The sequence below is a fragment of the Echiichthys vipera genome (assembly GCF_963691815.1).
Source record: "Echiichthys vipera genome assembly, chromosome: 11".
In the NCBI taxonomy this organism is placed as follows: Eukaryota; Metazoa; Chordata; class Actinopteri; order Perciformes; family Trachinidae; genus Echiichthys; species Echiichthys vipera.
Genome location: NC_139836.1, coordinates 23,341,878 through 23,361,624, shown reverse-complemented (window position 1 = coordinate 23,361,624; position 19,747 = coordinate 23,341,878). Strand labels below are relative to the sequence as shown.

The 19,747-nt window shown below is 40.9% G+C and overlaps 2 protein-coding genes across 2 annotated transcripts; one reads left to right on the top strand and one right to left on the bottom strand.

Moving 5' to 3' along the window:
- Window positions 1-1,331: 1,331 nt before the first annotated feature.
- On the bottom strand, window positions 1,332-8,498 carry abcg8 (ATP-binding cassette, sub-family G (WHITE), member 8; the record flags this gene model as incomplete). Its single annotated transcript, XM_083922465.1, has 13 exons — window positions 1,332-1,469; window positions 1,716-1,843; window positions 1,935-2,202; window positions 2,397-2,473; window positions 3,374-3,573; window positions 3,858-3,959; window positions 4,388-4,547; window positions 4,858-5,127; window positions 5,670-5,802; window positions 6,024-6,262; window positions 6,647-6,794; window positions 6,935-7,036; window positions 8,454-8,498. 13 exons carry the CDS (start codon window positions 8,496-8,498, stop codon window positions 1,332-1,334), a joined length of 2,010 nt encoding a protein of 669 aa, XP_083778591.1.
- A 602-nt stretch (window positions 8,499-9,100) lies between these two features.
- abcg5 (ATP-binding cassette, sub-family G (WHITE), member 5) lies at window positions 9,101-18,948 on the top strand (the record flags this gene model as incomplete). The annotated part of the gene is made up of 14 exons (XM_083922539.1): window positions 9,101-9,270; window positions 9,716-9,837; window positions 10,361-10,497; window positions 11,580-11,678; window positions 12,377-12,509; window positions 13,530-13,669; window positions 14,067-14,196; window positions 14,347-14,560; window positions 14,703-14,908; window positions 17,130-17,268; window positions 17,433-17,506; window positions 17,953-18,064; window positions 18,207-18,319; window positions 18,764-18,948. The coding sequence occupies 14 exons, from the start codon at window positions 9,101-9,103 to the stop codon at window positions 18,946-18,948; spliced, it is 1,974 nt and encodes a 657-aa protein (XP_083778665.1).
- Window positions 18,949-19,747: the final 799 nt, after the last annotated feature.

Here is a 19,747-nt window from a genome sequence, read left to right as displayed (position 1 = left end):
ACCCTTTATGATCTCCAATCCCAGCCTCAGATATTCCTGTTTCATGTAACACATGCTGCTCTTGACCCTGACTGAGGCAGGTCTTAGATAAAACGCATGCACGCACGCATTAAATGACATCAGAGGGTCGGCCCGGGCCGGGAAGCTTATTTGGGAAACAAATTAAGATGCAGGAGGAGGTGGTAGAACATGGTCACTGTGATTTTTTTGTTATGAACTCGGGCTTGTTTTTCCCATTCTTTACAATGTTGTCTGTTTTAATAAAAATAAGTACAGTTGACATGGATGGATAAAATTGCAGGAGCAGGATTATTTTCAACAGAAACCAGCATGTGAAGGATAATCGCTGAAAAGAATCACATGATCAGTATCATCCATTCTTATGAAACTGCACAGACGCACCATGTCACTGAATGACCAGGTCAGAGGATACCAGAGTATGCAGACCAAAATAAACACACTCGAGTTGAGCGCTTTAATACTTTTCCTAATTTGGACTCGAACCACATCAGTAAAATATCAGGCTTTTGCACCAGTGCAAAAACACAGTTTACATAATCTTCAATCTACGAGGACGCAAGTACAAGATCTTTTTCTCTTTTGTTTGTGTGTGACTTACTAAATCTCTACTAGGCTCTTTTCAGTGCTCCCTATACTGGCGCACACATTAAGCTTAATAACCTTACATATAAAAAAAAAGATAAAGCTGTAGAAAAAACGAAGATTGAAAATGGAAGAAGCAAAAACTGCAGATGGTTATCTGCCAAAGTGGCGCTCTAATCATTTGCCAAGACAAGAGAGAAGGAAAGAGAAAAGAAATCTGTAATTTTAACTTTAATGTTCATGCAGTGCTCTGCTGCCATCCAGCAGCAGACAGTAGTACTGCAGCGAGTGCTTCTCCAAACCTTTTTCTAACCCACATTCAAATTATTCGCATGTTTAAGCTGTTGCATATACAGTACAGTGTGATTAGGTTATTTTTTGAGAAATTTCTGCACTTTTAGGATTTATTTCATACATCAAATAGGCTAAACTTTAAACACTACTGAGGTGCCAGAGGGGTTAGTTCATACGTCTCTAACATTCAAAAGCATGCAGGTGTTAGTGATGAGATTATTATGAAAAGGTTGATTCAAAACATTTACCTTCCTCCCCTAAATTCAGTAAATGACAATAAAAAGCATGGCTCAGTGTTGAACCAGTTGAAATAGAGCCCAAATGACTTCCTTCCACTGCTGAAAACAAACAAACTTTCTAAAGTAAAACCTGACTGATGTGTGTGTGATTTCAGACATGGTTAGGCCTGATTGTTGAAACTGGTCCAGATGTGTTCACCAGTCCTGACTGGACTTCTGTTTGATGAATTTTAGACATATGTAATAGAGCACCATGAAGACCAGACAGACTGCCAGCAGGACCAGGTAGCACGAGTACAGAGGGTACTGGTTCATCTTCATGGCCTCCACCACCTCAAAGACAATCAGAGGGTTACAGGATGAGAAACTGTAGGACTTATTTTTGTAGTTCATTTATGTACAATTATTGCCCAATATTATAATCGTCAATATTTATACCTTAGAGTGAAAGCACTAATTCTGATAAAAGAAAAGGAAAAAAATGTTCTATTGTACAAAACTTCACCACTAGAACTATACATACAAACATGTGGAACACCAGTGTATGATCCTGTATTTGTGCGTTTGTTTTTAACTTACGTGTATGCCGTCAACATTGATGGTGATGTTTCTGATGGTGACGGGGTACTTGTTGCCTCTGAACTGCACCTGCAGCATGCCCTCAAAACCCCAACGCATGAAGGAGGCGTGAGAGAGCCACGAGGCCACTGGGGGGGTCAAAAAGAGGCACAGGTACAAACATCACATACATTGTTTTTTTTCCCTAACACATCTTTTAACTGAAATGCATCTCCTCACCAAGCCACATGTTCTCCAGGCTAATGACAAAACCTCCAGTCAAGTAGAAGACGGTGAACAAGGAATTGCCCATGAAGGCTGAGGTCTGCAGCGTGGGCAGCGCAGCAGCTACAAACAGAGCCATGGCCCGGCTGCAGTAAACCATCAGCCACACCAGCAGGAAGTTGAGCAGGAAACGGTCCGGTGCTTCGTTAAGACCTGCCAGCCAATAGATGGGTAGACCGTACACCAGGGTGAACACGCAGTGCTCTGGTAACTCCCCCAGGACCTGCATGTGTGGAGATTACGTTCAAACATACAGAAAAGACATAAAGGCCGAATACTCACACATTTTCAGTGATATATTTGCATGCAGAGAGGCTTTCCGACACCACATTACAGTACTGTACATGACACTGACGTGTGACTCCAGCATGGAACGAGACTGACCCCTACTGGAGATGCGGTTTATCACTGGTTTACCTTGGCAAAGAAGTATGAAGTGACGGAGTACATGCCGTCCTCCAGCTCGTGGTACAGCATGGCTCTCTCCGTGTGACCTGCAGAGAATAGGAAGTGATTGTGATGAGGTTAAGCATTATCACCTCTGGTATCAGGCCTTCCAGATTGCAACTGTTCTTCAGTTTGTTGTATGTTGACACACGACACAGTAACAAATATCACAAGTGTAGTGTAGTAGTGTATCATTAGTGTAGTATTTGTATTGTGTGACTTCAAGTTCTTTCACATAACTCTGTTTTTCTTTGGGCCTCTGTGATATGCGGGCAGTCTTACAGTATTGAATTCAATTTTATAAGCTATGTTTTCTCTTCACCCGGAACTGGTTGAACTCTTAATGGCTGTTGTCTAGACTCTTGTCATCTCTGCGATAGTTTGAACTGATTATAATATAACCACGATGTCCAACTGCTATTTTCCACAAATCTGTCTAATAACTTCTTTATTACTTTGTCTCCATTGATTTAATGCACTTTTGCCAACTACGGCCTTCAAATTTACCTTTAATGATTTGAGGTCCTTTTCACACAGTTCTCTGTCTTTTTACACAAATATTATAAGGAAAATATGTTTTTTTTATTTGCTATATCATTTAACAATTTTTCTGCATACAATACATTCTGATGCTTGTTATAAAAGACTATACTTGTGCAAATTAGATGTCCGATAGGTGTTGACATGCCTCACAACTATAAAGAACTATTATACAGAAAACTTAGTTTGTAAAAAAAACCATTCAGTGGAGACATTTGAGTGTGGCTTTCAGCTGAGCCAAGATTTTAAACCTTGAAGAGAAGAAGAGAAATCTGTTTCTGCTGTGCATCAGAAAAGATGCTGAATAAGATTATTTATTTGAATGTAAACTTTATAAACGGCTTGACTGATTTGCAGACTGACTTTGACTCTCATCCTCTCAAACAGTTGTTTGGGACGTTACTCACATTTCGCTATGACGTCCAGCACCACAGCGAATGGGGTGAGCGCTCCGATCATGTAGAGGAGTGCAACTGTGTCCTGAATGGTCAGACGCTCCTTTCCTGCCCCGTAGTAGAGAAAACCAACCAGTAGAGACATGAGGAGGGCCTCGAAGCCGTGGACCAATAAGGTGACCAGGTCTCTGTAGTCATTATACATGTGGCGCCTGAAGGAGAAGAAAGGAGGATGGGACATTGTTGTGAGACAGATCTTTTGTTTACTCATTCACTCATTCAGTCATGAGAAGAGAAGTTGAAATGAATAGCTTAAAGTAACAGATATGGAGAAGTAGAAGTACAAATACATGGGAAAAAGACAAAAGAGATCAAGTCTACATTGACATTTCCAGGATCGATGTAACTTGTATGAATTTCAACGTTATAATAACTCTAAAACAGACAAAAAGGGTCTAAACCGCTGCTGTAATGGATCTGTGTCAGTGGTTCTTACCTGATGAGGATTGTAAATTGGTGTAGTCGACCTGGCAGTCTGTTTCTTCGCTTGGAAATAGTGACTACCTCCTCTCCTTTTACTTTGCTCAGCTGCTGAGGGCTGCAGGCAGGAAAACAGGGGATCACATTTTCTGGGTTAGCACACCTGAATCAGTTTCCCATTCATTATTTTACATTATACAATTGTTGTTAAGTTATGTTATAAAGTTCACTTTGAAATGTACTTAGATTTGCACCCACAGCTAAAACTTAAAGGCACTAAACACCCACACAGGTGTCATACTTGACATTTTCTCCTCTTTGCTTTGTCACCCTGGTTAAGGCAGGACAAATTACACCTTTATCATTTTTATCCGTAGATAAAGATTTGTGATGTACGGTAATAAATCAAAGCAGAGCTCTAATCAGCCATAGTAACTGGAAACACCTGTGTGGGTGTTAAGAGGCTTTAAATATTCTTCCTCTGAAATGGGTCACTTAAAACACAGTTGAGTTGTTGGGTAAGAAGTTGTTTAAACACATGGCTACCTCTCAGCTTGTGTTGGCGCTGTGTTGGTCCCAGCTGGTCTCCACATGTGATCGTCTGTGTCTCGAACCTTTTCCATGAACTGCTCAGCCAGAACTCTGGACCGCTCCAAACCGTCGGCCTCTTGCTCCAGACTGCGTCGGTCTATACTGATCAGATCAACTGGAACACACACACACACACACACACACACACACACACACACACACACACACACACACACACACACACACACACACACACACACACACACACACACACACAGAATGAAGAAGAATGTGTCACATTTAAAGTTTTGATCAATAATATCACTGGTGCAGAACATTTAGACCATTTTAAAGCAGCTTATGTGCATTGATCTTGATGCTAAATTTACTCTAAGTTGCCATCATGTGTGATAACTTTCAGACATTGTTGGGGGCTGGTAACAAACCCAATTTAATGCAGGTGATACCTTTTTACACACACTAACCATAGAAGTCAGAGGGGTTGCAGTATCGTGGACAGGGGTATCCTAGCCCAGTGAAGTAAGGCACCATGTCACGGGCAGCGCCACAGTACACAGCTGAACCCGACGACAGCAGGACGACGAGGTCAAAGAGCTGGAAGATATCCGACCTCGGCTGATGGACCGACAGCAGGACCAGGCGGTTTCCCCGGGCCAGGCGGGACAGTGTGATCACCAGGTTGTGGGCTGTGAAGCTGTCCAAACCTGACGTTGGCTCGTCCAGGATCAAAATACCTGAAATGTAAAAACACCAGTTCAAAAAACCATACAAAGACACTGACACACATTGTTGGTGATCCACTGGTGGTCAAGGGGTACTGAAGGTACTGAAACATATTGTAGGGTTGGAAAGTAGAAAGTAGAAAAATAACATTTAATGCTAATTGCTAGTAGTTTGTGGATATTTAGAACTTTTATTACAGAAACTGTAATATCCTCTTAAGCTGATATTTGGTGTTTTACAGCCACACGCTGAATTGTAATTCTGTTAATTTTATTTTATCTGACACACACACACACACACACACACACACACACACACACACACACACACACACACACACACACACACACACACACACACACACACACACACACACACACACACACACACACACACACACACACACACACACACACACACACACACACACACACACACACACACACACACAAACAAACACACGACATGAACATGAAGAGTAAAAATATTTAGAATGAAGGTAAAATCAAGAGTTTAAGCAGCTGTCTGACTGTGACTGTTTTCTCTCTCTCACCAGGGTTCCAGAGAAGTTGGACAGCTATACTGACTCTCCTCCTCTCTCCTCCTGAAACACCCCTCACATAGTCATTTCCCACCCGAGTGTGAGCACACTGTCGCAGTCGCAGCTCTGCGATGACATCATCCACCTGTGACAAAAAGCAGAAACACAGTTAGTCTCCAACAGTTTATTATTATATGTTGTCTATACTCTGCCAACACATTTGGTCGAAATTGAGATCATATGCAGAGTGTGACATCTCAAGTATTAGGTCAGTGTTTTGCATTACAAGATGTCCTCATGTTGAGTGCATTCTGCGCCTGTTTGGATATGGTTTGAGTCCTGTTTGTCTATCAAGTGTAATCTCACCCTCTGTTCCCGCTGAGCCTGTGTGAAGTGTGTGGGGAGCCTCAGTTTGGCAACGAAGACGAGAGTTTCGCGGACGGTGAGGTGAGGAAGAAGGCGGTCGTCTTGACGGACATGAGCGATGTTCTTCTTCACCAGCTGGGGTGTGTTGGACTTCCCATTAATCAGAACCTGTCCAGATGTCATTGTACCACCCTCATCACGGCATGTTATTATGTCCAGCAAAGATGTTTTACCACAACCTGGGGGGAGAAAATGAATCATCGAAACAAAACAAAACTCACTATACAAGTCGAGAAAGGAATATAAGCAAAATAAAGCAGTTTCAGGAAGCATGTACAACATGAGGTTTGGGACAGTGATTAGTAGCAGATTTCTTGTTCCTTTTTTCTAGTTCATGCACCCAGAGTCTAAGTAATGATAGTTCATTGTTTCTCTATTGAGTAATGGGTTTCATGTTATTGAGGTTTTGATTGTCCAGGTGAACAGTCCTGCTGACTTGAGGTCCTAAGCCAAGATTGACTGCAGAAAGGCAGGGGGGACACAATACATGATCTAAGGATCCACTTCATTCATTACCTTAATTAGAAACAATCAAAAGCCTTGTTTGTGAGTGTTTGTGTCACCTGAGCTGCCAATGACGGCCAGCATCTGCCCGCTGCGGACCCGAAGGCTGAGCTTGTTGATGGCTGTTTGCTTGTTTCCTTTTATCTCCCACGGCAACTTGAACTCTGACAACCTCTCATACCAAGGGATCTGAGCCGCTGTGTCGACCTGGGGGCGCAGGCACGCACACACGCACGCACACACACACACACACAATGAGCACATAAATCATGTTGCAGTACAGAAATGCAACAATTAAAAGCTAAAGATAACTGCGTATGAGAGCAGAGTAACTGCCCGTCCGTTACCTCATAGTGCAGGTTGTTGACCTCCAGCTCATTGCACCCTCCACTGTAGGTGAAGTAGAGACTGCTGTCCTCTTCAGATGAGAACAACTCTGTGTCTTGGTGCTGAGGGGGACAGACAGTGACAATGATTATTTTGATTATTCTAAGTGATATAATTGGGCTATGATTTACAATGTTGGAGTACATTTTGACATCATTATTTTCATTTTCATTGAGAAACATTTGAATGATAAATAGTGCAACAATTGAAGTAGATCACTATGATGTGTAGGCCAAGACATCTCTGCAGCACGACAATATTTAATTTAAAATGGTATTTTGCCTTTAGCAAATATTGTGCCGATAAAAATTTGAAAAAAAATTTGAAAAAAGTGTAGTAGGTCATATTGCGTACACGGGTCAATGAGTTGGCTAGAGTCAAGGACTCATGACATTTTTATCTGTGTTCATATCGGTTCTCGAGGACAAACTGCAATAAAATCTACTAAGTAATTTAAGATCAATAAGAAAGATAAACTCTTTTTATGCATCTCTATTTTAAAGTAGCTTGTTTGATTAATAATCAATAGTTTTTTGCTTGTATGCTTACCGTATCAGGGGAAATCAGCCGAGGACATTGTCCTAAACTTTACAACGCTAAAATATATTGCACTTTATCAACTATTTTATTGTACAGTTTAATTTATTTAATAATCACATGTGCATGAATGAGCAAGAGCATGTTTGAGATTGTGTGCATCTCTGTGTGCAAATACTGTAGCTGCCTGAGAGCTATTGTGGCTTCAGAGTCCATTTAAAAATGTCCCAACATTACAACGTTACCCTAAAAATAAAAGTCCAAAAGTATGATTTAACATGCAATACATGTTAACACCAACTCTACTGCACACTGTACTGTATGTTAAATACTGCAGATGATGTAAAGATATACAGTAGCTTCTAGTGAAATTACCCTCTTGATTGCTTTTCTTTAGTATGTTCCTTTCTTTATGTAGTCCAGACTAAAATTTTGCCATTTTGAATGCAGCTGTTCTAACCAATTACTGTCGGATGTGGAAATTGAAATAATACACCCTGTGGAAACCAGATGTATCCAATTAAACCACACTACAAATCAAACCAAAAAAGTTATTTAGATAAACAATCATGGTCTAGTAGAGCAGGGCTTTACAGAATGTCAGCAAAATATTGTAGAGACAAACGATGATGAAGACTTAGGTTAGCAAAAGTTTCCAAACTGGAAATCAGAAATATAGAGTAGAACATACTGATGTAAATCTGCAAACTAATAAACAGAAACATATAATATATACTGTATAACGGACTCTTAAAGTTATAAATGGCTAAATAAATGCAAATACTAAAATACACAGTCCATGCATTCATCGTAAAATTCATTCATATTCAAATATTGTACACTTTAGATGAAATATAAACTGCTTTGGTGTTTTGACTAGAATTCTTTAAGCAGTTATTTTTCTTGATGTCATGTGGATGTGATCCCATGTAAGAAACTGACCTGTGAGGAGCTGTTTGCAGGATTGAGGCCAGTGTCTGTGTCCATGATGATGCAAGTTGCTGGCTGATGTTTGTAGGGTCAAGGCATCAACGCCCCTCTTTTCCTTTTTCTCTTCAGTTCCACTCTTTTTCTCCCTACGGGTATCTGCCTTTGTTTCTCTCCTGTTATTCCCCTGGTCCTCTTTTGCTCTCTTTGTTTGATAGTTTGACTCCAGCCCGGCAAAAGATTCCTCCTTGTGTCTCAACTCACAAGCCTTCTCACTGGTCACAGCGTCCAAGTTCATGTCACGTCAGTTCTTCATCTGCTCTGCCCCGTCGCTCATAGCTTTTCTGGTCTCAGCTCATAATTTGAGGACTGAAGTGAGACAGCCAGTCAAGTCTGCGTGTTTTTTTTTTTTTATTTGTCCTCTTTATACAACTCCAGATCAAAGTTCTCTGAGATAACGCAGAGTTCACTGTGTGTTTATGGTTCCTGGGAGACACAAGTACTCTCGCACTGCTGCTCTGTACAGGGAATGGGGGCAGAGAAACAAAATTCATGTTTAGAGCTTCCGGTGCTGTTTACAAGTCGTGTGGATATGAACAAACTGATCTGAGTCGGACTTGACTTAGAGTTGTTTTTTTTGGAGTAGCAGACTCGCCGGAGACATGAACAAATGTTATTCAATGCAGGCGGTGGAACCAGAGAACGGGAGCAAAGTTAGAGAGTCCTTCAAGTTTGTGTCGGAGGTGAAGAGGGATGTGTGGAGGGACGGTGGAGAGGAGCGATCAGAGCCCTCCTGTTGTCTCAGTGTCAGCAAGATCTCCTACACAGTCAGGTAAAAGTTGCAGACACAGACAGTGTGTACGAGAGGATGACTGGGAGACAACAGACTGAGAATCAATTAGATGACTGTAGAGATCATGTTGTATTATTATGCGCAGATACAGGCAGGTTTGGGTTGAATTATCTACAATTTTATGTGGTCTACTCTTTTTGAATTGAATTGTCTACCGTTAAATAAAACACTGCCGAAAAAACACTTTCAAATCAAATGATCATTTTCACAGTGGGGATTGATTTTATCCTGGGAATGTTAAAAATATTGTATTGAAAATATCCCTGTTTGTTTGTGTGTGTGTGTGTGTGTGTGTGTGTGTGTGTGTGTATGTGTGTGTGTGCGTGTGTGTGCGTGCGTGCCTGCGTGCGTGCGTGCGTGCATGCGTGCATGCGTGCGTGCGTGCGTGCGTGTGTGTGTGCATGCGTGTGTGTGTGTGTTCCAGTGAGCGTGTGGGTCCGTGGTGGGATTTACCCTCATACAGGAAGCGATGGACTCGTCAGATCCTCAATGATGTCTCCTTCCATGTAGACAGCGGGCAGATCATGGGCATACTGGGCAATTCAGGTTCGCACTTAACTCAGTGTTTAAATTTAACAAAAAAAATGAAGTCGGGGCGGCCGGTAGTACAGTGGTCAGAGCAGCCCCCCTGTGTAAAGAGGCTGAAGGTCCTCGAGGCAGCGGCAGCGGGTTTGACTCTGACCTGCGGCCCTTTGCTGCATGTCTCCCCCCCTCTCTCTCTCACCCCATTTCCTGTCTGTCCTATATAATAAAAGTCATTAAAATAAACAAGATTTTATTTTTTTAGGAACATAGTAAGATCAATTCTTAATGGAAATGGGTCATAATGGTTGAGTTGTTGGACAGCATTGCATCTTCAATACAAGGTATTCGTTATGTTTTGCTGAGCGATGTAAATAAAGGCATTTTAACTGCACCTTTTATTCCGGTTGAAGGTTAAATAAACTGGTTAAGACTAGAGTGTGAGACTGGAGAAACGTCTCAGGCTGTTTATAAATGTGAGTGTGATATATTTTGCCATGTACATGTATCCATATATGTGTGTGTGTGTGTGTTTTGCCCTGTAAAGGCTCAGGAAAGACCACATTGTTGGATGCCATCTCAGGGAGGATTGGAAACTGTGGTACACTGTTGGGTGAGGTTTTCGTTAACGGCATGAAGCTAAAGAGAGAAGAGTATCAGGACTGCTTCTCCTATGTACTGCAGGTAACACACAGACACACAGCAGTTTAGACACAATCAGCATATGGCTGCTGAAGAGATGGTTTGAAAGTAGTTTACACCTAATCACATACACATTTCACTTTGCCCTAGTTCTCATCACACTGACATCAGGTTAAACTTTGCCCTACAGGATCACATGTGAGTGGACTGCATGCAGACAGTGTGTATGTATTTAAGTTGGCTGTTGTCTACCACCATAAAAACCAAACCACAAACTCAATGAACACGCACCATTTTGTTAACACTCCTGGAAAGGTTGCCCTGGCCTCTGGATGAAATTAACGAAAGGCCCTTGCTGGCCTCCTCATACACTTAATCTCTCAATGAGAGGTGCTCAAGTGTATCCAAAGCCTGAATTAAAAACACTGGATTAAAACTGGCCTTGCTTCCGTTCAAATCATCTCCCTTTTTTAGCTGATAGCAACCCTCCCCTGCTCTGCTCTCTAAGCCTTGTCATTAACTTTCCCTGCTAAGCTGAAGATGAGGAGGTGATATGAGCTCCTGATATTAAAGTCATTCAGATGAGAGACTAAGGAGAAGTGGGATTGGGAGGCACCACATGTTAATTAAGGCAGGCAGCAGGTTCAAGCAATAAATGTGTGTAAGTGCGTCCATGCATATGTCTGGGCTTGAGGTATGCTCCAGTTGGCATATATCAACATACACATATTCCGTATAACGATGTATGTGCCCTATATGGATGTATACTTAATGTGCAGGGATGTGAAGTAAAGATAGTGTAGGTAAATACTTAAAGATAAACTGTAGTTTCAATACTGGCAAACGCACATGATGAACACGGAGGTGACCATACTGATATATGCTTCTTGGTGGAGATAATTACTTGCAGCAGTGTATGTTGCATTGTCTTAACCTTTCCTCAGTATAAACCCATAGTTTAATTACTAATTTCTCTTGTAAGTAAAACATGACAAAGCAATTTTACAATACATCCTCAATAAGTATGAGATATTTGTCTACTTCACTGTATCTTTACTTTAACTTTCTTGCCATTTCTTTTATATATTTTCTTTACTCTCTCTCTTTGTTTCTTTCTCTATCAGAGTGATAACTTATTAAGTTATCTGACAGTGGAGGAGACTCTGACCTACACAGCCCAGCTGGCCCTGCGGAAACACTCGGCCGAAGCCATCAAGAAGAAGGTGACTTTTGAGAGTCTCTTTTGCTGTTTTCTTTAACTAAAAACTAAAGTCAACATTTCTCCGCGCTACAGAAAATACAAAAAGGAGAAAAATGGGGCATGATTCTTGAAAATGAATTGAAACAGTATTATTAAAGAAGTCAGCATATTATATGTTTGGAGCAGCTCATAACTTAAATTTAGAAGATGCTGATGACAAATGTGGTTGAATCATCTTTCGAATAAAGTTATGTTAAGGACAAATGAGTTGGGTATTCCTCATAATCACCTTGTCTAATGCACATATATAAGTATATACTAGTATCTGTATTGTACCAGTGTGTTGGCTTGTCATCATCACCACCTGCACTCCTGCAGCTTGGGTGTTTACCGTATTGGTCCAATACAAAAATAAAATCTTGATCTTATGATCACAGGTTGCATATTTTTAGTGCAAAAGTTAGAACTTTACAAGTTAAAAATGAAAATGAATTACATCCTTCTATTTACTTCATTTCAATATTCACTTATTATGTCTTGATCAGAGACAAATGTAAGCCTCCTGGCCCTGTCCTCAACTCGGAATTAGCAGCAACAAGCAGGAAATATTCCTACCAACTAAAACTAGCAGGTTCACTGTTCTACAGAGGGCCCTTGTCAGCAAAGTTGTTAACAGTAACTCCCTTATCACCTGAACCTTGACCTCTGGCTCCTGTGTAGGTGTCGGCAGTGATGGCAGAGCTGAGTCTGACTCATGTGGCGCACAGTGTCATTGGAGGTCGTGTATTCCCAGGGATCTCTGGGGGCGAGAGGAGGAGGGTCTCCATCGCCAGTCAGCTACTTCAGGACCCAAGTGAGTAGCTCTGCAGCAGCCGAGATATGTCTGAGGAGAATAACAGGGGTTTTATATGTGTATCACAGACATCTGACTTCCAAAGGGTGCCATTGCTGCAAATTTAAATCATAAAAGATGAGGTGAATCGAGGTAAAAGCCATTATCCCTGGAATTCTTAAAGCTTTGCAGGACTTAAATGAGGAGATACGGAGTAGATAAAGGAGGTGACTTTTTTTTTTTTTAAAGCTTTGAGACATGTTGGACGGGGATTATACAAAAGAGGCTGCGACACAAAATCATTGAGTAAGTTATTGCATATAAGATGTGATATTTCATACACATAATGTTGGAAGCAACAGGAATGGAGGCAGGACTGTGCTATCCTGAGAACAGAAGAAAGTTCACCACAAGACCTGTCTCTCCCCGAAGAGTTTTAGAAGCCTGTGCTGAAAAAACAAAGGGATCTAAGTAAGTGAAGAATATGGAAAGGACAGAGAGAGGGACAGAGGGAGAGATGGAGAAGAGTAATGAAAGACCGGGTTATCACACCAAGAAGGGAATGAGCAGAGACCCACCTCTGTGTGTGAGTGAGTGCCTGTGCTCATCCCAGGTGTAGTTTATCAGGCCTACAGTCCTCCAGGGAGGATGAAGGGTCTCAGTCCTCATACAGGATTAGACTGGCCATGGACACACACACAGTCACACAGAGTAATGAGGAGTTCCCATTCGCTGCCTCTCCAATCAACCAGGAAATGAATTAATCTCACAATTAAAGCATCTGCTAATTCCACTCTGCTTCCATAATGCAAAGAGGCAATCTTTTAATTGTCCTAATTAGAGTAATTAACAAAAAAAAGAACTCACTTATCTTCACAAGTTAAGTTGGCCCCGCTGAGTCCTGCACGTGCCACTTAATAAAAAGTACATTTAAAAGTTTCCAACTCCAAAGAAGAAAAAAGTTATTGTCCTTCCTTTCCCTTGTTCTTGACGCATAATTGTGTCACACACCTGCACGTGGGTGATGTCATGTCATTGCAGGAGTGATCCTACTGGATGAGCCGACCACCGGCCTGGACAGCATGACCGCCAATCAGATCGTGGTGCTGCTGGCAGAGCTGGCCAGGAGGAACCGTATCGTCATAGTAACCATCCACCAACCACGCTCCGAGCTCTTCAGGGTGGGTTTCGAGATAAACGGAAGAAAAGGAGAAAGACTGACTAATAAACTAAAACTTTGTAAATCGAAACTGTTTTGGTCGCTGCGATTGTTCCTTCTGTCCATACTGGACACGAAGGGATCCCTTTATGGGAGGGGGGGGGGGTAGAAACACTAACTTAGACTGCTGAAGGGAGGTTGTGGATTCTCTCCTCCATCTCTTAGCAAGACATCCCTTCTCTGTCACTTTGGAACAGGAGAAACAATGGCAGCAATCAGTAAATGTGACTTGAAAAAATGGGAATCCTATGTTTTAAACAAAGAAAAACTCACCTTTTTCCACCAAGACCATATTAAGCTATTTGTTGGTGTGTATTCCTGTGTGTGTGTGTGTGTGTGTGTGTGTGTCTGTCCTCCAGGTGTTCAGCAGGATAGCTATAATGAGTCGTGGAGAGCTGGTGTTCTGTGGGCAGCCAGAGGAGATGGTGGACTTCTTCAGCCAATGTGGATATGAATGTCCAGAGTACTGCAACCCCTTTGACATCTATGGTACTGTGTACTATGATCATGTACTGTAAATTATAGCCATGCAGTTTAAAACAAGTAAACAATATGCGCATCTTTAGACTCTACAGTGTCTAAAAAAAGTCTGTGTATTACCGAACATTCAAATATTCAAATTTCTGTTATGTGAAACAGTTGACTTCACCTCCGTGGACACCCGCAGCAGTGAGAGGGAGGCTTCCACCTTCAGTCGCATGCATGAGATCACTTCATGCTTTCAGAGGTCTGACATCTACCAGAGCATGCTGGGGAAAGTGGAGCAGAGCCTGCAGCGGGTAGACAAGCCAGCCATCCCCTATAAGAGCAAAGAGTCACCCAGCGGTGCAGCCAAACTTGAAGTTCTGCTCAGGTCAGTGCTGAGTGAGTCTTAAGCCCCGCTGTGTTTGTAGACATCATCTGTAAAGGCAGAGCTTTAGATCTGGATTCTTAAATACATTCAATTCATGATTGTATATGTGTTACAAGTATTTTCATGAGTGTTCTGTGTGCAGGCGGACAGCGAGAAACCTGTCCAGAGACAGGATGGGTGTTCTGATGCGTTTGTCACAGAACCTGATCTACGGTCTCTTTGTGGCCTTTTTCGTGATGCATTTAGACAATGACGTCAGCAAGGGTGCTGTGCAGGACCGTATTGGCATCATCTATCAGAGCATTGGTGCTTCACCCTACACTGGCATGCTGAACGCAGTAGCTCTCTGTAAGTTCAACCAACATCATACTGTTCTGCACATAGAGGGAGGAAAGATATTTTAAGGCAAGGCGAGTTTATTTGTATAGCACAATTCAACAAGGTAATTCAAAGTGCGTTACATAAAACATTAAAAGCATTGGGGAAAATAACACATAAAACATACACATTTAAAACACATAAAAGGTCATTTAAAACGTATAAAAGATGGTTACAGTTACAGATGTTTACTGAAAAGCAGCAAATAGAAAAGTATTCAGTCGTGATTTAAAAGAACTAAGAGTTGCAGCAGACCGTTTTCTGGAAGTTGGTTCCAGATTTGTGGAGCATAAAAACTGAATGCTGCCTCTTCATGTTGAGTTCTGACTCTGGGGACACGTAGCAGACCTGTCCCAGATGATCTGAGAGGTCCCAATGGTTCTCCAGGTTTTTATCTTTCCAACAATTGAATTAAAAGTGACATATTTACTGTTGTTTTTTGTTTATGAAAGAGGGATCCTCATTCAAAAACTATGTGTTTCAGCAGTTATAAAGTCTAAGTGACATTACATTCCCTCTAACTGCAAGTTTATGATACTATCATCAATATACTGTATGTCTACATGAGATGGATGCGATGACTTCAGGGAAATTCTGAGGTGCATGAAGTGTGTGTGGTCTATCACTGGAGTAAAAATGATGTATTATCTTGGTGAAGCAGCATGATCGTAACGTCGTTGTCTCAGCGTTGTAAGCCTGCTTATCTCTCTTGCAATAGGTGAAAGGGGTCTGCTGTCTGCATTGTTTTTATTCCCTTCAGCAGATATGTGTGTAAAGTCTAGCTTGGATTTTGCGCTGTAAGAGTGCAAAGAGACATAAACTTTCAGTCTCATAGATCAGAGTAAAAGATCAATCGATGAGTTGTAACTGTAATATCAGTATTAAGGGCAATAACTGTTATTGATAATTTACACAAATGTGGCTTAATCCATATACTATAAAGATAACATTTCTATTAGAATAGCTTTGATTTCAGGACTATTTGCATAAAGTACACATTGCAGTTTACCTAAAGGGGGAGAATGACCTTTAGTCTGTTCAGAGTTCAATGAACCCGGGTGCCTTTTTACCTACAGACCTATACTATCTTTAATACCTGTCTCTACAGGTATTTATGTATCTGTGTAAAACGGGTTCATAGTTAGTATTTATAGCAGCTGCTGTGACTTAAGGTAACCTCAAATTCAGAACAACAAACAAATATTGGGACGTGTATAATAATAGAGTTTTGTGCATTTTATCTCTGATCTTGTGATATGCATTTTATGTTGTTTAACACTCTATTTTACTCTCTATTTTTATGGTAAAGACACACTTTTTAAAATGACTTTTTAACATATATACTATTATATAACAACTATTATTGTTTTTTATATCTCAGTGATTTTTTTCTATTTGTTCAATTAAGGTTAAATATAGTTAAATGAAAGGTCCAGGCAGTAGTATAAGTTTTCAGCACAATCTATCTTAACATAATTTCACGTTAAAAAAATCATATAGACATTACCATTACAAGTAGGGGGTATTATCTCTTTACTGTTTTCTTCAGTTATCAACCGAGTCTAAAATCTTCACTTTGGGGCTCTGGCTGTCACAGATACTGAGGATAAGAGATGTAATAAAACACTGGTCTGAGCACACTAAGGTTATTGGAAGGTTATTGAAAGCACCCATAAGCACCCAAACAGCCTTGAATCTCATGGATAAAGACTGATAGGAACAGGTTTTACTGAGTTGTCTGTATGACTTTGCTGACCAAGAACGTCTGCAAATCTGGAACATGGACTGATGGAAAACAACCAGCTTTGAGTTTTACTCAAGATATCAAGAAAAATCAGTAACCTGGCTTCTTGGATCAGGCTTGCTTTTGGTCTTGGGAGTGGTTTTAGTGATAGAGCAATATGCACGCAAGATTTCATTATATGATTGCTTTACATTGAGTATTCATTTAAGTATGAAATGCTACTCTTGAATGGAACAGTGAAAAAAATACAATGAACATGAATTAACAGGTATTTTTCTCTGGTCCTTATAACCCTGTTTTGTCTGAAACCGTATAGAATAGAGTGATCTCTTCATTGCAGTCATTTTAGAGCTTCAAGGGCTTTCAGTATCATATTTTTCTCCTTTTTTCATTCATCACATTGTCCGCTCTCTCTCTCTCTCTCTCTCTCTCTGTTTTTATCAACAGTCCCAGCACTACGAGCCATAGCTGATCAGGAAAGTCAGGATGGTCTGTACAGTAAATGGCAAATGTTCTTGGCATACATCTTCCACATCCTGCCCTTCAGCATCCTGAGTGTTTTCATCTTCACCTCCTTCCTTTACTGGTGGGTAGTTAGTGTTTTTTATTTGTGGGGAAGCAAGCTGCACATTCAACCCCCCTCAAGGATTTAATTGATCTCATGTTCTATATTTGCACCCTCAACTTAAAAGTCAAACTCTATGAGCACTAACTAACTTGTCTCTTCTGTGTTTTCACTGTTCCTCTCAGGACGGTGGGGATGCACCCTGACAGTTTGCGCTTCCTGTGTTATTCTGCCGTAGTCCTGGTGCCACATATTATAGGTGAGCTGATAAAATTTGTCTTTATAACCAATTTGCTGCCAACACTTTGACATGGCTTCCTCCCACAGTCCAAAAACATGCAGGTGTTAGTTTGATTGATGACTCTAAATTGCCCGTAGGTGTGAATGTGAGTGTGAATGGTTGTCTGTCTCTGTTAGTCTCTATCTGCCCTGTGAAAGACTGGCGTCCTGTCCAGGGTGTACCCAACCTCACGCCCAATGTCAGCAGGGATCGGCTCCAGCCCCCCGCCCCCCCCTCAGGGAAAAGCTGTTGCAGATGATGGATGACCTTTGACACGAATAGACCCTAAATATTCAGTTTTTGAAACATCAGTGTCAAGTTTACAAATATGTTTGACTCAAGTGATGATCCCTTTAATGTAATTTTTACACTGTTTATGGCTTTTTAGTGTATTTGTAAGTATATATTTTTGTTCTTTTCCTCAGGCGAGTTGCTGACTGTGGTGCTATTAGGAGTGGTCCAAGACCCTAACATGGTCAACACTGGAGTGGCTCTGCTCAATATTGCAGGGATCTTGGTGGGATCTGGCTTTCTAAGGTGAGACACTAAATATGTTTTTAATTCAATTAGAAAGTTTCAGTAACTTTACAGGTACAAGCGGTTGAAGATGATGGATGGGAGTAACTTTACAGACATATGCTACCATTAACACACCTTCCTCTCCTCTTCCTCCCAACAGGAGCACCCAACAGATGCCAACGGTGTTCCAGTGGCTGAGCTACCTCACCTTCCAGAAGTACAGCTGTGAGCTGCTCATAGTCACTGAGTTCCATGGACTGGACTTCACATGCAGTGAGTTTTTACCGTGGGACCATCCTCTGTCTCCACTTACTCTGAGAATTATAATAGTTTAACTCTTTATAAGGTGTATTTACAGCTCATAGACTATATGTGTCCCTGCATGAGTATTACTTAAAAAAAAGTGTAAACACTATTTTTGTCAGTGTTTGATGTTGTAAAAATGAAAGTACTTAGCCTTGACATCACTAACTGAGGACGACACTGGAAAAATGTTACTCCCCTGTAGGAAAATCGAGTCCTGGACCCCAATTAAGGAAATGTAATTGACAATCAATGCTTTAATGAGAACTGTTGGTAACGAAATGAAAGTATAATAATAGTAGTATAGTAAATTCAGCGTTCAAGGACACTCGTTGGCTGTATTGGGAACCGAAGCTGTCTTAAAACCAGACAATAATGTTAACTCTTTATATCTGGTGTGTTGTGTTCTTGCAGATGTTTCCAGACCTTTGCCGGGAGCCTGTATGATCACTCAAGGCAATCAGGTTATTGATGAGGGATATCCTGGCGCTCTGTCCCGATACACACTAGACTTTGTTCTCCTCTACTCCTTCCTCCCTGCTCTCCTTCTGCTGGGCATGATCAGCTTCAAGATCAGAGACAAACTTGTACGTCACTAAAACCACAGATGAAGAATCTCGTGTTTTAACAGGAAGATAAACTTAGTTTGCTTGTGAAGATCTAAAACATTTAAAGAGCAGGTTTACAGTGTGATGTTAGTTTGAGAAGATGAGGTATACTGAGGTACTATGGCTCCTGCTAAAAACGTATCATATGTGTTTGCACTTTGCACCCTTTCTGCCAACATTCAAGGAATATTTCTGCGTAAGCACTTACCTTAAAGTTTTACAGAACGGAGTATTATAGAGTTTAGAGCAATGATGCAAGTACAAAGAGACACTGTCAGACATTATCTCAGAAAATTTGGGCTCAAATTAACGACTGAGATGAACTGCACAGTATCATCAGCCTGTGGACCTGTACAGTTTAAATAGGCAGTTTCCTACTGGAACAAATATTTGCACTAATGTCAAATTAATTATTTTTTATATAAAAGTAAATACAAAGTGGGAAATGTAAACTACAGCTTTAATTGTAAAATGCCAGTTTCAGAACAGTAAAAGTGTTTCAGAAGAAAATCTGAATTCAAAACTAAAATCTCACACATTATTGCATGTAAACCTTTTTCTTCAAATATTACGATTGTTATGTATCATGAATAGGAAGTGATGCTTATTGTGAGGATGTTGATTGTTTTTTATTAAGAACACCCTTTTATCATCAGTATACAAGTAATTTTGCTTTGTTTAAAAAAGACAATGACACAACAGAAAATAAATAATGCAAAGTGAATACTGTATTTACATTGCTAAGCGTGCGTGCGTGTGTGTGTGTGTGTGTGTGTGTGTGTGTGTGCGT